This window comes from Grampus griseus (assembly GCF_964374135.1).
Source record: "Grampus griseus genome assembly, chromosome: 9".
Taxonomy (NCBI): domain Eukaryota; kingdom Metazoa; phylum Chordata; class Mammalia; order Artiodactyla; family Delphinidae; genus Grampus; species Grampus griseus.
This window is the reverse complement of record NC_139003.1, coordinates 50,620,930-50,645,875: the sequence shown is the minus strand read 5'-3', so window position 1 is coordinate 50,645,875 and position 24,946 is coordinate 50,620,930. Positions and strand designations below refer to the sequence as shown.

General features: G+C 40.5%; 1 protein-coding gene across 4 annotated transcripts in view; it reads right to left on the bottom strand.

The window, feature by feature from the left end:
* Positions 1–24,946, bottom strand: part of OSBPL3 (oxysterol binding protein like 3) — a gene marked incomplete at its 5' end in the record, with an annotated part of 87,283 nt that overhangs the window by 23,480 nt on the left and 38,857 nt on the right. For 2 of the 4 annotated variants that reach the window (XM_082662097.1, XM_082662098.1), the window contains 5 exons: positions 8,580–8,717; positions 12,362–12,612; positions 16,161–16,254; positions 17,105–17,239; positions 23,175–23,282. In XM_082662097.1, coding sequence (XP_082518223.1) covers positions 8,580–8,717; positions 12,362–12,612; positions 16,161–16,254; positions 17,105–17,239; positions 23,175–23,282 — 726 coding nt within the window. The remainder of the gene's footprint in view (positions 1–8,579; positions 8,718–12,361; positions 12,613–16,160; positions 16,255–17,104; positions 17,240–23,174; positions 23,283–24,946) is intronic. The other 2 variants (XM_082662099.1, XM_082662100.1) reach the window with 1 other exon arrangement.

Here is a 24,946-nt window from a genome sequence, read left to right as displayed (position 1 = left end):
TTCACTTGGAGATATGATTTCCGTCAATGTCCTCCTTAGAATAAAATTCAACCCCAAAATCTTAATTCGGGGTCCTGTTCAGTTTATTATATTAGTCATTCAGCAAGCTCTACTTATTGTAGAGAGATACAAGAAAGCAAAGAAGCCCCAAACTCTGAAAGCGGAAGTCCATCACCTACACCTAATAGACAAGGGTAGAGTCACTCTGTCTCCGTAACAGAACATCTCCTGGGTCAGAAGCAGAAGGAGCCAGACTGGCAGGTACCAGCATGAAACAGAATAAATGCTCTGGCACTCTCTTTAGATGTGGTAAATTAGAAAGCCTTCATGCACAACGGGTCGCCAGGTCAGCATAACCAACAGGGGCAAGGGAGGGAATGGGGGAGGCTGAATGGATGTTTCTCCTGCTGGCTGGGAAAGGAGGGCCCTGGTCAAAACCCTTTTCACTTCTGCGGCAGTGGACAGCCTGCCACGTTGAATTAAATAGCCACCTCTCCTTCTCACTGTACACTTACCTGATGACTACAATTCTGTCTTCCTAAGTAGTCTATGGGGAAAGCATCACTGGTCAGGCTGACCAAAGCCATCTGGTCCCCACGGCAGGTCTATTTTTCATGCTAAAGGCATATAGTAGCATTCTGGTTTACATATGTCTCTTATAACCTTAGCTAGTGTGATTCTGTCCCTGAGAGGCTCGTCCATTCTCAGGTATATTTAAAGAACCAACTATCTAGCCCATAAGGCTAAATTCAAGACAGATGAAGTGGTTCCCTCATGATCAGGACTGTTGGTATCCCCATGGTGAAGCCAGCTGTGAGGACTCCTGGGTGCCTCATGGCTTGCTTTGTGTCAGAGACTCACCAGTGACAATATGCCACCTTCAAACCACCTGAATCAGTACAGTAGATATAGCACATCTTATTTCAACACTCCTCTAAGTGTTCTTAACACTGTGTATTAAAAAGCATTTTAGAAGTTGCCTCTAAATATAAGAGCAATAACCAGGTACTGAACGTGCTTTATATATCAATGTGTTATTTCACTTACCCTTCCTGCAACCTATGAGCTAAGCATGATCATTCCTATTTTACAGATAAAGAAACAACTGAGTTTCAGAAAGTTTAAGTAGCTTATACAAGGCCACACACAAAGTGGCGGGGTTAAGATTTTAAAGCAGGTCCATATGACACCCAGCACGCCCTATGCTACTAACAACGGCCAGATCCCTTTCTTGCTTATTTCCTTAGGATCCATTTCACGGAACTAAAGACTAACTTATGTAATGCTCTTTCTGTCTCTGTGCACATGTGCCCAGGAGCTCTGCTTTCTCTCTCCCTGCCACCACAGTGGAAGCACGTGCAGATCCTGAATCAGCCCTGCCCCATCAAGGGCTAGTGGGATTGAAGCTCAGCTTTACAACACGCTCACGTTACTACTCTTTTCTTCTACCTATTCTTCCTGTCCTGATTGTCTGCTGTAGTTTGGAGCTATTTTCGGCCTTTGTTTTTTCACATGAGTGCATGTAATACCATGGTAACCAAATTATATTTTCATTTATTCACATTCCATTTTAGATTTAGTATTTAAATAACCCAGTTGAATTTGAATCAGATTATCTTACCCTTTAACTACTGATTTAACCCCCTACCGCCCCAATATCAGTGTTTAATTTCTCGTTTTAGCTGCTAACTGGAAAGCAATTGAAAATGTGCTTTGGGATTATTGTATAGTCATTTTCCTTTGAGTTTCAGAGAAGGTGCTCGTAATTCACAGTTAAGACAACCACCATCTTCATAAGTCTCTCAGCCACACAACCCTCCCCTTCCTACTCCCATAATACCAGTCCACTGATAAACAAGGCAGCAAGATAACAGAAGGAAAATAATGTTTTAGCAACCCATCCCTTTTTCCTCAGTTTTCTAAGAATTGAGAGGGCTGAAATGTATCAATGATGTTTTCATGTTCCCAGGCTGACATTTAGGGATATACAGAGGGTAGACACACTCAGGTGCTGCCTTAACCAGATGGGAGAGAAATGCTCTTTATTTTCAGGCAGGATGCACTCTATTTTAGCTAAACAATTCCTTACTGACAGAGGTTTTCGATGTCCCCAACATTCCACTATGGCAAACCATGCTATCATAACGTCAATAACGACAACAAACCTTCATATAACACTTTATACTTCAAGTATAAGTGCTCTAAGTGCTAGTGAAAGGGAGAGCTGAGATTTGAATCTAGGCTGGCTGACTCCATAGATACTGTTCTTGAATATTATTCTCTGTTAACTCAGGCGGGAAGGGTCTTGTGGAACCTCCTTAGGGAACTCAAGCTGCGTAAGCATAAGGTATGTCCATCCACTGCATAAGGGACAGGCGTTGTCTGCCCCCAGTTCCCACCCACTGCAGTATCCCAGCACCTGGAACGGTGACAGGCAGGTGGTATAGTCTCGAGAAATATTTATGGATGGAATGAATAAATACACGAATGAAGGATTCCTCTTAAATTAAAATCAAGAATAATGTGTTTATTTGGTGCTGCCCCTTCTGAAGGGGGTGCTTCTGCTCTAAAAGGATGATTCAGCAAGCTAGGGTGCACACTTCCAATCTCTAAGTTGCAGTTGGGCAAATGCTTCGTGCTTTAAAAGTCCATCCCCACACACTTATACCACAGAAGTCCACCCACTGGAGTGAAGGCTCTGAGCCCCACGTCAGGCTTCCCAACCTGGGGATCGGGCAACGGGAGGAGGAATTCCTAGAGAATCAGACTTTGAAGGCAAGTGGGATTTGACTGCAGGACTTCAACAGGACTGGGGGAAACAGACACTCCACTCTTGGAGGGCACACACAAAGTAGTGTATGCATCGGGACCCAGGGGAAGGAGCAGCGATCCCAGGGGAGACTGAACCAGACCTACCTGCTAGTGTTGGAGGGTCTCCTGCAGAGGTGGGGGGTGGCTCTGTCCCACTGTGAGGACAAGAACACTGGCAACAGAAGTTCTTGGAAGTACTCCTTGGCATGAGCCCTCCCAGAGTCCCCCATTAGCCTCACCAAAGAGCTCGGGTAGGCTCCAGTTTGGGGTCGCCTCAGGCCAAACAACCAACAGGGAGGGAACCCAGCCCCACCCATCAGCAGTCAAGCTAATTAAAGGTTTACTAAGCTCTGCCCACCAGAGCAACAGCCAGCTATACCCACTACCAGTCCCTCCCATGAGGAAACTTGCACAAGCCTCTTAGATAGCCTCATCGATCAGAGGGCAGACAGCAGAAGCAAGAAGAAATACAATCCTGCAGCCTGTGGGGAAAAAAACCCCACATTCACAGAAAGATAGACAAGATGAAAAGGCAGAGGGCTATGTACCAGATGAAGGAACAACATAAAACCCCAGAAAAACAACTAAATGAAGTGGACATAGGTAACCTCCCAGAAAAAGAATTCAGAGTAATGATAGTGAAGATGATCCAGGACCTCGGAAAAAGAAGGGAGACCAAGATTGAGAAGATGCAAGAAATGTTTAACAAAGACCTAGAAGAATTAAAGAACAAACAAACAGACATAAACAATACAATAAGTGAAATGAAAAATACACTAGAAGGAATCAATAGCAGAATAACCGAGGCAGAAGAAAGAATATGTGACCTAGAAGACAGAATGGTGGAATTCACTGCTACAGAACGGAATAGAGAAAAAAGAATGAAAAGAAATGAAGACAGCCTAAGAGACCTCTGGGAGAATATTAAATGCAACAACATTCGCATTATAGGGGTCCCAGAAGGAGAAGAGAGACAGAAAGGACCCGAGAAAATACTTGAAAGGATTATAGTCAAAAACTTCCCTAACATGGGAAAGGAAATAGCAACCCAACTCCAGGAAGGGCAGAGAGTCCCATATAGGAGAAATCCAAGGAGAAGCACACTGAGACACATGGTAATCAAACTGGCAAAAATTAAAGACAAAGAAAAATTATTGAAAGCAGCAAGGGAAAAATGACAAAAAACATACAAGGGAACTCCCATAAGGTTAACAGCTGATTTCTCAGCAGAAACTATACAAGACAGAAGGGAGTGGCATGATATACTTAAAGTGATGAAAGGGAAGAACCTACAACCAAGAGTACTCTACCCAGCAAGGATCTCATTCGGATTCGATGGAGAAATCAAAAGCTTTACAGATAATCAAAAGCTAAGAGAATTCAGCACCACGAAACCAGCTCTACAACAAACGCTAAAGGAACTTCTCTAAGTGGGAAACACAAGAGAAGAAAAGGACCTACAAAAACAAACCCAAAACAATTAAGAAAATGGTCATAGTAACATACATATAAATAATTACCTTAAATATGAATGGATTAAATGCTCCAACCAAAAGACACAGGCTTGCTGAATGGATACAAAAACAAGACCCATATATATGCTGACTACAAGAGACTGAAAGTGAGGGGATGGAAAAAGATATTCCATGCCAATGGAAATCAAAATAAAGCTGGAGTAGCAATACTCATGTCAGACAAAATAGACTTTAAAATAAAGAATGTTACAAGAGACAAGGAAGGACACTATATAATGATCAAGGGATCAATCCAAGAAGAAGATATAAAAATTATAAATATACATGCACCCAACATAGGAGCACCTCAATACATAAGGCAACTGCTACCCGCTATAAAAGAGGAAATCGACAGTAACACAATAATAGTGGGGGACTTAACACCAATCGACAGATCAACCAAACAGAAAATTAATAAGGAAATACAAGCTTTAAATGACACAACAGACCAGATAGATTTAATTGACATTTATAGGACATTCCATCCAAAAACAGCAGATTACACTTTCTTCTCAAGTGCGCATGGAACATTCTCCAGGACAGATCATATCTTGGGTCACACATCAAGCCTCAGTAAATTTAAGAAAATTGAAATCATATCAAGCATCTTTTCTAACCACAACATTATTAGATTAGAAATCAATTACAGGGGAAAAAACGTAAAAAACACAAACACATGGAGGCTAAACAATACGTTACTAAATAACCAAGAGATCACTGAAGAAATCAAGGAGGAAATAAAAAAATACCTAGAGACAAATGACAAGGAAACCATGACGATCCAAAACCCATGGGATGCAGCAAAAGCAGTTCTAAGAGGGAAGTTTATAGCTATACAAGCCTACCTCAGGAAACAAGAAAAATCTCAAGTAAACAATCTAACCTTACACCTAAAAGAACTATAGAAAGAAGAACAAACAAAACCCAAAGTTAGCAGAAGAAAGGAAATCATAAAGATCAGAGCAGAAATAAATGAAATAGAAACAAAGAAAACAATAGCAAAGATCAATAAAACTAAAAGCTGGCTCTTTGAGAAGATAAACAAAATTGATAAACCATTAGCCAGACTCATCAAGAAAAAGAGGAAGAGGACTCAAATCAATAGAATTAGAAATGAAAAAGGAGAAGTTATAACAGACACCACAGAAATACAAAGCAGCCTAAGAGACGACTACAAGCAACTCTATGCCAATAAAATGGACAACCTGAAGAAATGGACAAATTCTTAGAAAGGTATAACCTTCCAAGACTGAACCAGGAAGAAACAGAAAATATGAACAGACCAATCACAAGTAATGAAATTGAAAGTGTGATTAAAAATCTTCCAACAAACAAAAGTCCAGGACCAGATGGCTTCACAGGTGAATTCTATCAAACATTCAGAGTAGCGCTAACACCCATCCTTCTCAAGCTCTTCCAAAAAATTGCAGAGGAAGGAACACTCCCAAACTCATTCTATGAGTCCACCATTACCCTGACACCAGAACCATACGAAGCTACTACAAAAAAAGAAAATTACAGACCAATATCACTGATGAATATAGATGTAAAAATCCTCAGCAAAATACTAGCAAACAGAATCCAACAACACATCAAAAGGATCATACACTATGATCAAGGGGGATTTATCCCAGGGATGCAAGGATTCTACAATATACACAAATCAATCAATGTGATACACCATATTAACAAACTGAAGAAGAAAAACCATATGATCATCTCAATAGATGCAGAAAAGGCTTTTGACAAAATTTAACATCCATTTATGATAAAAACTCTCCAGAAAGTGGGCATAGAGGGAACCTACCTCAACATAATAAAGGCCATATACAACAAACCCACAGCAAAAATCATTCTCAATGGTGAAAAACTGAAAGCATTGCCTCTAAGATCAGGAACAAGACAAGGATGTCCACTCCTGCCACTATTATTCAACATAGTTTTGGAAGTCCTAGCCACGGCAATCACAGAAAAAAAAGAAATAAAAGGAATACAAATTGGAAAAGAAAGAGTAAAACTGTCACTGTTTGCAGATGACATGATATACTATACATAGAGAATCCTAAAGATGCCACCAGAAAACTACTAGAGCTAATTAATGAATTTGGTAAAGTTGCAGGATACAAAATTAATGCACAGACATCTCTTGCATTGCTATATACTAATAATGAAAAATCTGAAAGAGAAATTAAGGAAACACTCCCATTTATCATTGCAACAAAAAGAATAAAATACCTAGGAATAAACCTACCTAGGGAGACAAAGGACCAGTATGCAGAAAACTGTAAGACACTGATGAAAGAAATTAAAGATGATACCAACAGATGGAGAGATACACCATGTTCTTGGATTGGAAGAATCAATATTATGAAAATGCCTAAACTACATAAAGCAATCTACAGATTCAATGCAATCCCTAACAAATTACCAATGGCAGTTTTTACAGAACTAGAACAAAAAATCTTAAAATTTGTATGGAGACACAAAAGACCCCAAATAGCCAAAGCAGTCTTGAGAAAGAAAAACGGAGCTGGAGGAATCAGATTCCCTGACTTCTGACTATACTACAAAGCTACAGTAATCAAGACAATATGGTACTGGCAAAAAACAGAAATATAGATCAATGGAACAAGATAGAAAGCCCAGAGATAAACCCACGCACCTATGGCCAACTAATCTATGACAAAGGAGGCAAGGATATACAATAGAGAAAAGACAGTCTTTTCAATAAGTGGTGATGGGAAAACTGGACAGCTACATGTAAAAGAATGAAATTAGAACACTTCCTAACACCATACACAAAAATAAACTCAAAATTGATTAGAGACCTAAATGTAAGACTGGACACTATAAAACTCTTAGAGGAAAACTTAGGAAGAACACTCTTTGACATAAATCACAGCAAGATCTTTTTTGATCCACCTCCTAGAGTAATGGAAATAAAAACAAAAATAAACAAATGGGACCTAATGAAACTTAAAAGCTTTTGCACAGCAAAGGAAACCATAAACAAGACGAAAAGACAACCCTCAGAAGGGGAGGAAATATTTGCAAATGAATTGACGGACAAAGGATTAATCTCCAAAACATACAGGCAACTCATGCAGCTCAATATCAAAAGAACAAACAACCAATCCAAAAATGGGCAGAAGACCTAAATAGACATTTCTCCAAAGAAGACATACAGATGGCCGAGAAGCACATGAAAAGCTGCTCAACATCACTAATTATTAGAGAAATGCAAATCAAAACTACAATGAGGTATCACCTCACACCAGTTAGAATGGGCATCATCAGAAAATATACAAACAACAAATGCTGGAGAGGGTGTGGAGAAAAGGGAACCCTCTTTCACTGTTGGTGGGAATGTAAATTGATACAGCCACTATGGAGAACAGTATGGAGGTTCCTTAAAAAACTAAAAATAGAACTACCATATGACCCAGCAATCCCACTACTGGGCATATACCCTGAGAAAACCATAATTCAAAAAGACACATGCACCCCAATGTTCATTGCAGCACTATTTACAATAGCCACGTCATGGAAGCAACATAAATGCCCATTGACAGTGGAATGAATAAAGAAGATGTGGTACATATATACAATGGAATATTACTCAGCCATAAAAAGGAATGAAATTGGGTCATTTGTTGAGATGTGGATGGATCTAGAGACTGTCATACAGAGTGAAGTAAGTTAGAAAGAGAAAAGCAAATATCGTATATTAGCGCGTATATGTGGAACCTAGAAAAATGGTATAGATGAACCGGTCTGCAGGGCAGAAACTGAGAGACAGATCTATACAACAAACGTATGGACACCAAGGGGGGAAAGCAGGGGGGAGAGCGGCAGGGGGTGAGGATGGTGGTGTGCTGAATTGGGCGGGTGATAGGGATTAACATGTATACGCTGATGTGTATAAAACTGATGACTAATAACAACCTGCTGTATAAAAAAATAAATAAAATTAAATTTAAAAAAAAAAGTCCCTCTTCACTACAACTTTCAACAGGAAGGGCTCTGACGATGCATATGGCCAAACAAGCCTCAGCCTGGCTAGCGTATTTATGCTCATGGGTGGCGGAGAGGTTTCAGTAGAAGGAAACTGATCCCTCTCTTTATGTGTAAAGGCACTGTAATTATCTCAGTTGCTTTGAAGCCAGTGAAAGGTGGAATGTAAATATTTCAAAAGCACGTTTAATGGGAGGCATAAGCAACTTCTCCCAACAAACAAAAAGGGTGTATACCCACCTGTTCTGAAAAAAACTGGAAGCCCTTGTCCTCACGAATACACTCATATGTTTCTCCAAGAACTGGATTAAATGGCTTGCTCCCAGCGCGGAAGTAGCTAGATGCATATGCGGACACGGCGAAGGCTGCCACGTACACCTAGCGAGAGCGGAGAGAACCTGGTTATTTCTCCATCACCAAGAAATTTATTTTTACGAACAAAGACATGAACAAAATAAAACCTTTCTTTCTCTCTTTACAATTTATCTCGAAAAGCCAAAGATTTGTCCCTGGTTTAAAGACACCCAAACCGACTTTGGTTTCAAGTTGTAGGTTTAAATAGTGTTCATTTTGGCCCAGGCACAAGTGGACCAGACCTTTTCAGATTGTCCATTTGGTCTGATGCCTGCAAGATGCCTTTCAAGATGGTGAGTCAGTCCCTCTAAACCAGCCACTGTCTGAGAATCCTGAGGTCGTGCTAAGGCTTTTGAGGAGGAGAGGGACGAAGAGTATTAAAAAAGCTAAACTTCCCTCAAAATTCAGGAATAAGCCACAGGGAACTCCGCTCAATACTCTGTAATAACCTAAATGGGAAAAGAACTTAAAAAAGAATTGATACATGTATTATATGTATAACTGGAATCACTTTGCTGCACACCTGAAACTAACACAACGTTGTTTATCAACTCTACTCCAATATAAAAAAAAAATTCAGGAATAAGCATCCTAAGTTTAATCATTCACAATTTGATATCGTAGAAACCAAAAAAACCCCTCATTTTGACCAAAGAAAATCTTTGGGAGTCATTTCCTGCGCCTGGGACAGAGCACAGTGCCTTTTAAGAAGTTCTGCTTTTCTGGGAGGAAAAATGAAAACTCAAAGAGGAAAAGGAAGGAAAACTATAGGTGAACATGAAATGAGGAAAATCCTTTAATGGCTGTGGCTGTGAGGGTCTCAGCATTTTCCACAGCTCCCCTTTCAGGGCAACAAAGAGCCACAGTTCAGGCACCTCTTTTTATTGTGCTTTACTTCATTGTGCTTTGTAGAAACTTCGTTTTTTATAAATTGAAGGTTTGTGGCAACCTTGCATCAAGTAAGTCTATTGGCACCATTTTTCCAAAAGCATTTGCTCACTTCATGTCTCTGTGTCCCATTTTGATACTTCTCACATTATTTCAAACTTTTTCATTATTGTTATACTTGTTATGGTGATCTGTGATCAGTGACGTTACTACCACCACTCAATGAAGGCTCTGGTGCATTGATGGTTAGCATTTTTTAGCAATAAAGTATTTTTCTTTGCGGTACGTGGGCCTCTCACTGTTGTGGCCTCTCCTGCTGCGGAGCACAGGCTCCGGACGTGCAGGCTCAGCGGCCATGGCCCACGGGCCCAGCCGCTCTGCAGCATGTGGGATCTTCCCGGACCGGGGCACGAACCCGTGTCCCCTGCATCGGCAGGCGGACTCTCAACCACTGCACCACCAGGGAAGCCCAATAAAGTATTTTTTAAGTTAAGGTGTATACCTTGTTTCTTTTAGATATAATGCTATTGTACACTTAATAGACTATAGTATAGTGTAAACATAACTTTTATATGCACTGGGAAACCAAAAAATTCATGTGACCCACTTTATTGTAATATTTGCTTTATCGCAGTGGTCTGGAACCAAATTCGCAATATCTCTGAGGTGTGTCTGTATCCTTTTTGGTCTTTTGAGGGGCAAGGGGCAAAAAATTAAACCTAAGTAGCAATAGCAAATTTTCCTTTCTAGTACAGAATAATAATCTCAATATTTCCTCTTCTCAGCTCATTTCATGAAGTTTCTTATATTGGAAAAAAAAAAGCTGTGAGCCTCTCTTAAATGTTCACCAGTCACATAACTTTCAACAGCCTTTTGAAAACTGGTCCCACCTTACCACCTCACACTAAAGTGTATAGAACACTCTAGAGCAGCTGGAGAGCTTATAAAGATCAATTTGCTGTGCTCAATTCTGTCTGTTCTTGAAACCTGGGTATCTGTTCCTCTCTCTGCTTCCTCAGATGTCTGTTACCTGATAAACAGCAAGGTCACACGTCTACATGGAATGCTGAATCAACTCTGAATCACCTTCACAATTTAACATATAACGCATTTATAAAAGAATCTGGTATCATTCATGATGTAGGGGGAGAGAGGAGGGAGGGAGCAGGCAGAACGAAGCATCCTCCTTGTGGGCTGACCATATGAGAGAGAATCTCTGCAGGGGTAGAGCTGACCTTCATACTCAGAGCAGTAAACACAATCCATGGGCTAGGTTCGTCCTCAATTCTTTCCTGAACTTTCCCTTCCTAATGTACTGGTGCCTTTCCTCAAACTTCTTCTCAACGTCAATGACACCACTCAATCAGCTGACATCCGGAAGGTCTCTAAATTGCTACGAGAATGAAACACCTTTTAAGGATGCTTTCATCTTCAGAGCCAATCATTTTCTTTAAAGAAAAGCACTGTCCACGAATGATAACTTTTAACACTTGCCTTGGCAGCTAATTGCCTCCCTTTGTTCACAGAAATTCTCTGGGGAAGAGTAACAAAGAAGACAAAAAATAAACAGCTTGTTTTTCTCTCCTACTCTGATTATCATTAGTATCAAGAAAGAAAATCTCTTTGATGGGAGAAGTCCCAGGAGACAGTATGGGATGAGACAGGAATGTCTCTTTCAACCAGTAAAGATTTTCCCTTAATCCTCAAATCACTGAAGAAATTGATGTTTCAATGAGGGTTTAAACTGCAGAATGTGTACAATTTAGAAAACAATGGCCTCCAACCGTGAGAGGTGATGTATAGCTGGGTCCCTCCCTGAGGCTGGGGGCGTGTTGTCCCACTTAGCCAATCAGCAAATGCGTAGGGCAGAGATGCTGCATTTGGCGGAAGACACTCATGTCCCAGCATCCCACACAAACAATGACCTTTCTGTTGAGCAGGTAACATACCAGGAGGCAAAAGGAGGAAGAGACACTAAGTTTTGAAGAACAAAAAGCCACAGTCACAGAAAGGGCTGATTTGGCCACAGTCTTGCCACTAAGGTACCCCTAACCCCATCCCCACAAGACAGGGGAAGGATGAGAAATACTCGGAGACCCCTTCATCAGAAGCCTCATCACTTGATTAGAATCGATACTGAGTAGAGAACAGAAGGTTAATCTCTCTAGGATGAGGTTTTTTTAAAAAAACGTATTCTATAAAATAAGAAGTGTGTGTGTGGGATCAACTATACTCTGATAAAAATTAATTCAAAAAAAAAGAAGTGTGTGGGGGGGAGAAGAATCTTTCTGATGTGAAACCTGTGAGTGAATGATATTTTCTAAAAATTTAGGAGCCGATAGGACAATTCCAAAAATAAACAAAAACGTTCTCAAGGGAAATTTACCCTGGATGAAACAAAACAAAACAAATCAACCAGCTCCAAAAATTAAGTTCTATCCGCTCAGGGTAGTAAAAATAAATACTCAGACAGCCCTCAAGACATGTCTTCCAGCCAGGCAATATCAGAACAATCCCATGGAAGGTTCTGGAGAAAGAGGAAGCCCGAAACCACAGAGCAGAAGTAGCCCCAGGCCGCAGCTGTCACAGGGAAGCCACGCCCAGTGGCAATCCCTGACCAGGTGACTGAAAACAGCCAGGCGGAGGGGAAGCGGAGGTGGCTGGGAAATGAACCAATCTGACGGGCAATCCAGATGGGAACCGGAGGGACAGGAGCCCTGGCTGTGCCCGTCTTGGCTCTGCGGGGCCCTGGGAGTGGCCACCACGCCTGCGGTGCTCACCATCCTCTCCAGGGCACTGGGCGTCTGGGCAGCCTTGTCCAGGAGCTCGCTGTACTCCAGCTCCTCACACAGCCTCTGCAGCGTGTTGAGGGGCTCATTGAGTTCCACCGGCATGGCCACCTTAGACAGGTCCTTCCCGATGTTCGTTCTCAGGATGTTCCACAAGCTGACGTTACCGGACTTGGGGCACGGGGCCGGCAAGCACGTTCTTCTTTTGGACTTGACTTCCCCTACATTTTGGAGAATAGGCTCTGAAAGGGAAATAAGTCTGGTTGCCTTATAAGGATTTTCATTTTATTTTAAAACGGAAAAAAAATCCACCTTACTGAGCAAGTACGCCATGATACTATTAATCTCAGTTATCCAGATTATGGCTGAAGTCAGGAAATAAAAAGAATTCTGAGCAGCTAAATGAAGTACACAAAATTATAAGCACTAAAACTCGTGGACTTTATTCATGGGGAGGTCTTCATACTCCTAATCAAAGGCTAGTTCCTCATAGCTTATATGCACTTAGAATAAAACTGGAAACTGGATTGCTATGCCCAGAGCGGTTACTTTTAAACTCTTTTTAAAAGCACTTCAAGTTCTGATAAAAACTTTTTAAGTCTTTAAAAAAAATCGTTTCCAATTCTGGTAAAACAACTGTGTTTATATTATAGGAAAATTATAAAGGAAACAAAAGTCATCCAATAACCCACTACCCAGAAATAGTAGCCATTTATATTTTGGAGTATTTTCATTTAGTGTTTTCTCCATATAGCTGACAATGTTTGTATAGTTGAATGTTTTGCTTAATCAGTTAACATAAATATTTTTCCATGCTATTTAAAATTCTTCTAAAATATCATCTTTAATGACTGTAAAACAATTCCATGCTATGGATAAACTATAATTTATTGAATTATTCATCTGTTGTTGGACTTTTAGATTTGTTTCAATGTTTTGCTAAAAAAAAGTAGTGAATATTCCTATTCTTAGATATTTAATTATATCTGATTATTTTCTTAGAATATAAAGAAGTGGGAATCATATACTGATTCATATGATCATACTGCTCTTCAAAAAGGCTGTATCAGTTTCCCATTTATCAGCAAGCATATACCAGTGTCCATGTTCTGAGACCATTCCAGGCTTGTCAGCATTCATTCTGAATTCTTGGCAAATCGTCAGGTGGACAGCGCTATCTCCTTGTTTTAACCTACATTAAAAAAATTCCTAGTGTGGTCTGGAATGCTTTCATGAACATTTCTTCTTTTCTGAATTGTCCGCTTTCCTATTGATATATTAAGACATAATCTTTTGTTTTTGTATTTGTTTTACAAGTTAATCCCCATCTGACATTTATCTTTACATTTGGTCTATGCAGTTTTTTAATGAATGAAACATTTACATCTTAGGTTTTTACACCTATCAATCTTTTCCTTTGTGACAACTTGCATTACCTCATGCTCTGCAATTCTTTTCCCACCCCAACATAGCCTATTTTCAAATGAAATCTTTTGCATGACATCAACATATGAGAAAGTGCTATTTTATTATAGAGCCGATCACTCTGAATAACGAGGTTGCTTCGATGAACAGGAGAATATGAAAGTGAGGTCATACTTTGAAGTCTCATGTTCATCTAAGCAACCAATTAAATTCTGAATTTGTTTTAATTGCTCAACACGGGCAAAAATCAAGTAAATAGCTGCAAATGATGACCGTCTTTAAAAACAGCATTCCATGTAATCTCAAAATACTTTCTTTGATTACACTAAATTTTGAAAGAATACTATACTACTGCTACTACTAATGGCTAATACATACCTAGCTTTTACTCTGTGACAGCCTTTCAAGAATTTTACGTATATTATCTCACTTATCCTTTGCAACAACCTCTTGAGATAAACAGAATTATTATCCCCATTTTACAGATGAAGAAACTGAGGCACAGAGAAATTAAGTAACTTGCCCTAGGACACATAACCAGTGAGTGGCAGGGCTGGAGTTAACCGAGGAAATCTGGTCCCTGAATCTATATTCCTAACCACTGAACCTCCACACAGCACCCATCACAGTGACAGATCCTATTATGTGCCTACTGATTTGGGGGGGGGCGGTAAATTAATAGGAAACATTCTAAATACCTACCATTTACTAAGGGCTCAAAGAAATTCTAGTGTGGTAATTTATCAAGACCTGGATAAATCCTATTTCCTTCTGTAGGCAATACTGTGTCCTAAGATGCAAAGTTTATTTCTACATACAATCTTTTCAGTAGAGTACTCATGTGCAGAAATCTAATCTTCCAAATACTGCCAAAGAAGAAAGCTAGGTTTGGCCCAGTGTTTGTTCAAGCTAAGAAAATGTTGGTTAGTAATCTAGCGAAATGGCTGTGGAATAAGACAGAGAGACAGCCTTCACCTCTTATATGCTTTTCCTGGCTGGTGTCAACTCAGCACAGCTGTGGTCTTAGGTTCGGGGGCAAGTCCTCTGTTCCCAACTTCGACCTCTGAGCCTCTATACCTCTGTTCCTCTTGGCCCCCTCCCTAAGGCCTCAAACAGAAGGAGGACTTCAGCATTTGTTCGTCTTCCTCATCCACAATGAGAGTTCCCATTTAGTGTGTGTGTGTGTGTGTGTGTGTGTGTGTGTGTTGTTTGCCAAGGGAATAAGTGATGCCTCCTCATTTCTCTTTCAATTCGCCTCCTTATTTTTCTACGAAAACAAGCAGCGCATGAACGTGCTCCTATATTACTGGTCTTTGCCTTTAAATCACTGGTTCTCAGACTTTCCCACCAAAGGATTAATCTCTCCAGAAACAATTCAAGGAAGATACAGAGCATAATGAGCTTCTGACTTCTAGCAGGTGTGATGCTGAAAGGATATTCTTTCAGAGAACAGTAAATTTACCTGCCGAGGCTTTTTGACATTCAGATAACAACTCATCATCATCGTATTTCACATACGTACTGAGCTGGCAAGCACTGATACATCAAAAAGGAACTGACATGGTCCTTGTCTTCCATGTAGATATGAAAATATGTGGTGTTCTGGCATAGATAAATCTAGAGACCCCAGGCATGCTGAGTACCAAGACTGGGAGTATTTGATGCTGCAGGACTCATATAGAGACCTGTCCAATGGGCAGATTCTTCTCAAGGATAGGTCACCTTCCTAAACAGGCTTCAGTCTGCTTACTGAACTCCTAAATCCGAGCTGTTTGGAGATAGCAGACATTCCAGGTACCCGCCACGGTTCCAACTAACATTTCCTGGGCATCATTTTCAGTCTTGGGATCAACCAGTAATAAAGGGACATCTCAGGGTACCTTAAGCCCTACCCCCACAGGGGGAGCAGTTTGTTAACTCTCAAATGTGTTATCTTGAAGAATCGGAAGCTAAATTACCGCTTAGATCAGACCTTTTACAATATAAGTTATTGAATTCCTAAACTATGAAAACCACTAGAAACCTAAACGATAAAAGCTATATTCTAATATGTTTGCAGAGAGAATGTTGAACCAAATAAGGAACATCTGTAGTATTAATTTTTGATATTTATATGATAATTGGTATAACCTTACTTTATAAAATAGAAATTTGCACTAGCCAACAAATGTATTTGAATGAATAAATTTTTCACATGTGAGTGCCATGTCCCACCTAGATTATAAAACTTTGAGGGTGGGGACCATGTCTTAAGTTTCTGATGCAGAACTTGCTAAGTTCTCTGTTTGCAGCAGGTACCCTATGCATGTTTACTAGTATTCTGTAAAGATCCAAACACTCAGAGATCAAACAATTTAAATCTTACCCAAAGTCTGTCTCTCATTATCTAAATCATTACTGAGATTATCTAAGGAAAGGTTGTCACTTATGTCACTGACATATGAATCATCTTCAGACATCTATGGGAAAGAAGAAATAATATACATTAGAATAGACAAGCCAGATTTCATAAAGCCTTTACTTCAAATGATCAAATATTTTAGACCACACATTATAAACCTATAGAAATGATTTTGGATGCTGTTTTCATAAAGGCCCATACACCAGTCTGTCTAGGGGATGCTCACAGAAAATATGTTATTAAAATTCTTATACATTCTTGATTCATTCTCACAAGGAAAACACATGTAAACCCCAGATTTTAGTTATTATAAAAACTCTTATTAATTCTGACTGCTTTTTCAGAATTTGTTAGCATTTGACTAGAAAGAGTTACAAATTGTCTTGTAACTATTTGTGAATAAAAGTATCTTCTATGGAAATTAATAGATAAAAAATATTAGAACTTCTATACCGAAGGGGTAAAATGATCAGTACTCACACTCAGAACATAATTATAAATTAATTATAACAACCATATTATAATAACTATAATAACCATAATTATAAATTACTATAGAGCAAATTCAATGAGGAGAAAATATACAAGGTGCTAACTTCTGACCCTGTAGTGGAAATAATACATTATCAAACAGCTAATAGTCAAAATCATTAACCTACAATTGAAAAGAGGTATAACAAATCAAGTAACAGAAACCAGGATGTGCCCAACACCTACTTTCATAATTTTTGTTCCCGAAGATCTTGTATCTGTTTATGCTTTTTGAGGTATGAGTTATAAGAAGATCCTCAGAATGTAATGATAAAAAGGAGCCATTGAGTTTAGTGTTTCTAAATATGGGTATTTACTGAACAGGTAAAGCAGCAAAAGAGATTTTGGAGGCACCTAACTGAAAACAGTGGTCAAACCTCATTTTCTGAAGAGCTTGGAGACAACAGAACTTCCTGTGCATCAAAAAACTCTGAAAGAGAGTCAGTGATGGAGAGCCTGCTTTCGTTGGAAAGCTGATGGACCAGAGTTCGATTGTCATCTCTGGAGTTTTCCTATTTGAAACACAAAACCAAAAATGCATATATTTAGAAACAGTCTCAAGAGAAGCAAAATAAACAACTGATTTTGCTGCACAATACACACGGTCACAGGCCCAGGCAAACAAGCGGCTCAAAACAGAGGGCAGGTTCAAAGTTGAGGAGAAGCAAACCTCACACAAAACACGGTGAAAAGCCTAGGTCTCCCCCAAATGGGCACCTTGTTTACAGGCACTATCACAGCTCAGGCACACACAACAAACCTCAAAGCAAAAAAAGACTGTGCAGGTCAGTTTTTATTCCACTTAAGACGGGAAAAATTCCAACACTCTCTGAATCATATCCTCTTATTCTCTACCACTGCAGGATGTTTCTTTTCATCCTAAAATTTCCTCTGAATTGTACTCAATGCATGTCCTTGCATGGCTGGTTCAGAGCAACACAGCTTTCTTCTGCCTCAATTCTCTCGCAGAGGCCAGTGTGCTGCTCATGAGGCGTCCCTTGACAAATAAACAGTGTGTTTCGGTCCAGAAGTGCCCCTGGTGGTAGATCATTCATTATTCATGGATGAATGAGATAAATTCTCTTTGTCTGTCTCTCTCCAACCACACTGGCTGCAAGGGAAGGAAGTCCCCAATCCCCTTCCCACCCTCTCTGCAAACAACACAACAGAATACAGGGATTTTCTCCTCTTGCTGGCCCTCCATCCCTTGAGTCACTGAGTCTGGACTTTTCCTCTGGAAAGGACCTAAATACTTTGGGAATATGTTTTGTATGCTATTTGCAAGTGAAAATTCAATTTAACTCAAGAAATTGAGCAACTGCATTGTGCCTGTCATGGCGGGATACGATGACGAATAAGACAAGGTTTTTGGCCCGAGTAAGTGGTGTAGAGGACGCATCCAACACACATGAGCCCAAGACTATGGAACAGAAAGCGCTACAGAAGCGGACAGGAAGGAGAGGTTGATTCTATTAGGGGGACTTTGGTTGGGGAGGGCTTCACAGAAGAGGTGATGCCTAACTAGACCTTGAGGAATGAGAACATACTGAGGACGACATGATTTGATTCCTTTGAATCAGAGAAGACCGTCACCTGAACTTCCTGACAGTTCATATTTCTCACGGGGCTGATAAAGGAGCTGCTTATATATCCTTATGTATTTGATAAATGAGTCGCAGAATAATTTGGGAAACAAAAGTTAACGCATATTATGTCTTTCCCAGAAGTTTTATGAGTTCAGGACACACTCCTCAGCCTCATAAAATGGAGATGCTCTAACAGGAGGGCCCCAGCAGATGTTCATAATTAATAAAGGTCAAATGGTCTCTTTATGGAATGTTTACTTCAGGAACACATTGTATCCCTTTCTCTTCTAGACAAGGTATTCATTGAAAGATCCTACCCATTTTAATATCCCTACAGCCTTTTGAAAAGCAGGCTTCTTCTCCATGCTAACAAACAAGATCACTTAGGATCTATAAATAAGCATCACATCTGTCCCCTTTAAAGCAAAGGTCTCTCTCCTCAAAAGAGGAGACGTGGTAATGAATAACTGAGCTCCCTTAATGTTCACTGAAACAACAGAACAGTCCTGTGTCTTTGCTGTGTCACTGCCACATAAGACTCTAATGATTTATTTACTTGTTCTCCTCATTAATTTATTAATAGTCACTCTGGCTCTTTCTGTATTTCTTCTTCCTAGGCTGATGGGTCAGGAGGATTTCTTGCCTGATCAACAGCGAAAATAGCACGCCTGGCCCCAGCCCTTTCTGCTGTTCCATTACTCCAGCAACTTCCTATTGATAGTCACCGAAAACTCAACAGGGCTGCAGGAGCCTCCAGCCCTCAGCCCAGTGTCCTGCACAGCCCAGGACCTCATGTATTAAAATATTAATCTAGTCAGTTCAATTTAATCATATCCCCTCAAGTCTGTAAGGTATAAGTGGTCGTTTATCTTTTTTTTACATTACAAAAAGATAGAGAAAAAGGAGGGAAGGGAACACGCATAATCCCATCACACTAAATCAACCACTATAGGCATTTTGATACATTTCTCTCCAATCCTTTTTATACATATAGCTTTGCTTTGTTTTGAAATAGTTGTCATCTATCTATCTAATTTTATAAATTTCCTCCAAACAACATTGCACCATAACTTCAGTGACATGGACATATATACACATAAATACACATATTTACCAAATGTAAAATAGATAGCTAGTAGGAAGCAGCCACATAGGACAGGGAGATCAGCTTTGTGACCACCTAGAGGGGTGGGATAGGGAGGGTGGGAGGGAGATGCAAGAGGGAAGAGATATGGGGATATATGTATATGTATAGCTGATTCACTTTGTTATAAAGCAGAAACTAACACACCATTGCAAAGCAGTTATACTCCAGTAAAGATGTTTAAAAAAATAAAATTAAATTAACACTTGTTCTGAGGATAAAGGTAGTACGTGCTCAAAATAGAAAATACAGAAAGATGTAAATAACATAAATATCACTTAAAATCCGTCACCCAGATGTGGCCCCTATTAACCTGTCAGTGTATTTTTTGTATTAAAATATTTGTATATAGATTTTTTTTTAGTTTGAAAAACTGGGATCACACTGTACATAGTCTTTATTTAGTCTGCCACGTTCACTTAACATTATATAGTGAACTTCTCCCTAGGCTGCTAAAATTTCTCTGAGACAATGAACTTTACTTGATAGATTTACTATATATGTGTGTCACAGAGTAACCATGTCATTTATTGGAAATTAAGGGTGTTTCCAAATTTGTAAAGATGGTGAACACGTTTGCAAATGTGTCTTTGCTCGTATGTCATTATTTCTTATAATCAGTTCTCAGAAGTAATTATTAAAAATGTTTAAGGCAGGGCTTCCCTGGTGGCGCAGTGGTTGAGAGTCCGCCTGCCGATGCAGGGGACACGGGTTCGTGCCCCGGTCCGGGAAGATCCCACATGCCGCGGAACGGCTGCACCCGTGAGCCATGGCCGCTGAGCCTGCGCGTCCTAAGCCTGTGCTCTGCAACGGGAGAGGCCACAACAGTGAGAGGCCCTCGTACCCCCCCCAAAAAAAAAAAAAAATCCAAATCTAGTCAACATTTCTTTTGTAATTTTTTCTATTGCTTCCACATTTAGGAAGTCCTCCCTACTCTAGCCATTTGTTAAACATTTAAATCAATATTTTTCAGTTTGAATGTCATTCATTAGTGATTCATTTTAGTGTGCAATGGAAAGATTTATTTATTATTTTTTTTTTTTTTAATTTTTTGGCTGCGTTGGGTCTTTGTTGCTGCCCATGGGCTTTCTCTAGTTGCGGCGAGCGGGGTCTACTCTTCGTTGAGGTGCGTGGGCCTCTCATTGCGGTGGCTTCTGTTGCTGTGGAGCACGGGCTCTAGGCACGCAGGCTTCAGTAGTCGTGGCACGCAGGCTCAGTAGTTGTGGCTCACAGGCTCTAGAGCGCAGGCTCAGTAGTTGTGGAGCACGGGCTTAGTTGCTTCGTAGCATGTGGGATCTTCCCGGATCTGGGCTTTAGTTTCCTTGTCTCTAAAATGAAACCACCGTCACCTACCTCATAGAGCTGTGGTTAGGATTTTGTGAGACAATGCATTTAAGTGCACATGGAATACAGCAAACGAGCAATTAAAAGAATCAAAAGTCTTGTTTTAGAGTTTTCTTTCAAGTTCTTGCTTGTTTGGTCTCTTAAATGGACTTTAGATTTAGTAGGATATTATCCCGAAAGTCACTTGGCCTTTCATTTGGAGTCTAAAATAACATAAAATAATCTAAGCTCTCATAACCTCATAATAGTAAATGTTCAGATTCAGAAATTTAAAATAGAAGGACTTGATAGGATATGAGAGTAACTTTTGATAGGAGGGGAGATTTTAGAATCCAGGTAGATTTTAGAACACCAAAGATGGGTAATTTGTGCAGCTAAAAGGTAACAGAAGGGAAGCAAAGAAAGTAAGAGGGCCTAAAAACAGAGCACCCTGGGCTGACCCCAGTGTGGGAACTGTCATTCCCACAGTGTTTGAGAAGCCTGTGAGCTACCCAAGGAAAGGACATTGGAGTCGAGCTTTCAGGCTCTGGGGCGGCCATTTCCACTCACTCTCTTATTTCCTGAGGGCAACAATGACTTTTCCCATACTGGGAAAGTCAGCCTTTCCTTTTCACACTCTGTGAAAAGCAGGATAAAACACGGAAAACAGAAAATCACTGAAAGAGGAACTAGATCAGTGAGACAAGCAAATCATCAATTCAAGACACTAGCAGGCTGTTTTGGAAGCTGTGAGCTTGAGGGATGTTATCACTCCTCTTCAAAGACAATGTACAGCATTTAAGCCTTCAGGTGCATTACTTGTGAGATCAATTTAAAAGCATGCATTTTAAAAGACCTGTGATTTTGGTTTCCTTTCCCAAATGTAAATAGCCCCAAGGGTACGTACGCATTGACTATAAATTTACAGAACCATAAATGAAGGGTCAACTTGCCATTTATCTATTTAATGGCTTGTTAAATAAACTAACGTAATTAGGTGATAATTTCAAAGGTAAGTGCTGCCTGGAAGCGGGCACCAAACCCCACAGAACGCCATTGCGTTTGGCAGCAAGCCACCCTGAGTGACGGCTGGCCTCAGTGACTGAGCCCTGATACAGCGAACCTGTATCACCAGATTCAGAGACAGCCCTCCTGGTAAGCATGTTTCTTTGCCCAGGCCTGAAATGAAGGCCCCTTTAGGTAATGTTTAGGTGCTCAGTCTTGCAGGGGATTCAGTTTGGGTCTGGGCTAAAGGATAGATGTATATGTACAACTGATTCACTCTGCTGTACACCTGAAACTAACACAACATTGTAAATCAACTCTAATAAAAATTTAAAAAATAAATAAGGTGATTGAAAAGATCTCTTGGGGGCAGGGAAGATGCAGAATTTCATGGTCAACCACTGACATGTATCTCAGAAGTAATAAGAGGCCCTCCAGCCCTGTGGAGAGAGGGTACCACCCTCATCAGAAGAGGGTCCCATCAGCTCAGGACACAGCCTGTGCTTCACATGAAGGTGGATGCCTGGGCCTTTCAGTCTGATTGATTCCAGCATCTAATCTTCCCGTCGCCCGACACAACAACTTTCCAAGGAGTAAAGGAATTGTGTCAGGCTTTTGTTTTCTTTGGGGACAGAAAAAGGAGGACGACGAATTAAGATTAAACATTAGAAACTCCTTTAAAAAATCTACAATGCCCACCTCTTGTACCTGACCTTCCTTTTTTTTTTTTTAATGCACTCAGTCTAGTACATTTGTTAATGAAAAATTTAGCACAATTGAGGCAGGCATACAAACGTAAGAGATTGCTAAAAACAATTTTGACCTTCATTACCCTTTTCTACTGATTTTTTCAAGTAATCCACTTGTATTTTTCTGAACTTCCTCATTTTAAACACAGTCAAAGAATATTTTGGATAAACATCCCAAGTCTTGAGAACAGACATTTTTAACATACTATGAACTGACCAAGACACTCAACTGTAATAATTCTCCCCCTCTGAGGGTAATCACAGGAAAGGGAGAAGGAAACAGCCACATAGAAATAGGACAGTTGTTCTCAGAGAGGGAGCAAAAGAAGCTGGCTGGGAACTGGGATGCTATAGGTTGGAGAAAGTGAGGGTTTTTTCAGAAGTAACAGGAGAAAACATTTGTCTCTGCACAGTCCCCACTCCAGTAATATCAAGAGAAAAGGGTGATCCTTAGGAGGAAAATGGGGTAAAGAAGTACAAAGGGAGGAAGAGTTCCAGGGGGAAAAAGCAGTTTAGAAATGCAGCTAGCAGCATACTTTCAAGGAAGCCTTGGAATCCTCAGCTGCCCGTGGTGAGGGAAGCACAACTCCCAGGGGCAGCAGGGAGGCCTGCGGGGACAAGGCGCGGCGACATTACCCACCTCTGCCAGACGATCACCCGACTTGGCAGCAACTGGGCGGTCGAGGAGCAGAGACTCAGCATGGATTCTGCATAAGCGTTCTTTAAGATCTGTGTTTTGTGCTAGGGCCTGGAACACGTTAAAAATAGTGGGGCTCCGTTAATAAATGGATGTTTCAGAAAAGCACAGCAGCGGGCCCAGTGTGGCGGAGCCCTCGGGGGCACTTCCTCGACTATTTTTCTTGAATGTTATCCAACAGGATACCCCTGAGATGCCTGGCAGATACAAGATATTAAACACTGGAAACGGAGGCCCTCCTCGAATCTCATTTCCAGGGATGGAAGTAGGGTTAGTAAGGCTTTCCTTTCGGTGGAGAAGGAAATCACAAACACCTACAGCTTTTATTACTCGAGGTTTCTCGGCCCCTCCTCCTTCCGAGCTGCCTTTAGACTCTGACTACCTCCCTCTAAAGATCCCAAGCTTCTCTCTCTCATCTTCAGTAAAAATGCTGCTCTTACCCCTTACGATTGGACATATTTTAATGTTATTTAATTATCACACTAGTTGAATTGGATCTTAGGAAGTGTGCTGAGAAGATTTTGTGGAGGATTAATTTTACTGTTTTACAATATAGGTATTCATTGCTTTATATTCATTCTTCATGACTAAGATAGTTTATTAAAAAAAAAAAAAAAAGAGCTTACTTACCTGGGTAAGGGCTAAGGACCAGGGCCCTGGGAAGGGGGCTGTGAGATGTGAGCTCATGTCAGCCCACCCAGATCTCTTATTTCTCCCTGGACAGGTGTGATTCCCTAGCCCATCCTCCCAACTAGGAGAGTAAAGGAAGGTGTTTCTTTCATGCTGGTATCCCCTGTGACCAACTGTTCTCCAGATGATCTGTTTTTAGAAAGGGACAACTTCATCTGATTCACCCATACACACTCCCACAGTCAGCTCCCCAGGTGCTTGTACACAGATCCATCCTGTCTGTCTGTCTTCCTGACTCTCTTTTGAGAAGCTCAGAGCCTTTCCCATCCATCAGGGCCCACAGGGTCTAGCTGCTGAGAGCATAGAATGATGTCTATATTTACCCACTGCCTGGATCTCAAACAAGAATTTTGGCTTTATTTTTTAGTACTCACAGATGGAAAGGGTTATCGGGAAATTCTCAAGGGTCATTTAGGAAACACTGAGTAAATGTTTCTTAAATCACACAACTACATCTAATAACCTCTACCGGGCATTCACTTTGGCCAATATGTTGCTGGCGTCTTAGTGTAAGTGGCTAGAATCTATACCACTGGCTAGAATCTCCATATGGTCTGAAAAATGTGCTATTTTAGTAGCTTCTCTTTCCTTTGTAAGCCACAGGCAGAAGAAAGAAAAACACAAAGATTGCACATACAGCACAAACATATTCATTCTGATAGCCCTGAGATAACTCTAAAATTCTTATTTTTAAAAAACAAGTCTTGAATTTAATCAGGAATCCAAGACAAAAAGGAAAGGATCATTCTGTTTTATCTTAAGTTTCCAAAATCCTTACCATGGGTGAGGGAGAACTCCTTAGAGAAGGTAGTGACTCTGGACTAGGATATCATGGCCAGGTGGGTCTCATGGCCTCTACCAGACCAGCAGATTAACAAAATGAGGCCAGACCTCCACAGGAGGAGGGCAGGGGACAGGAAGACGACAGTGAAAAGGACTTTGGGGAGCCCATCAGAGGTACCTTCTAAGTGCACTAAAGGCCACCCTACTGGGAACAATAAGAAATGCTTTTACCACTAAAAAAT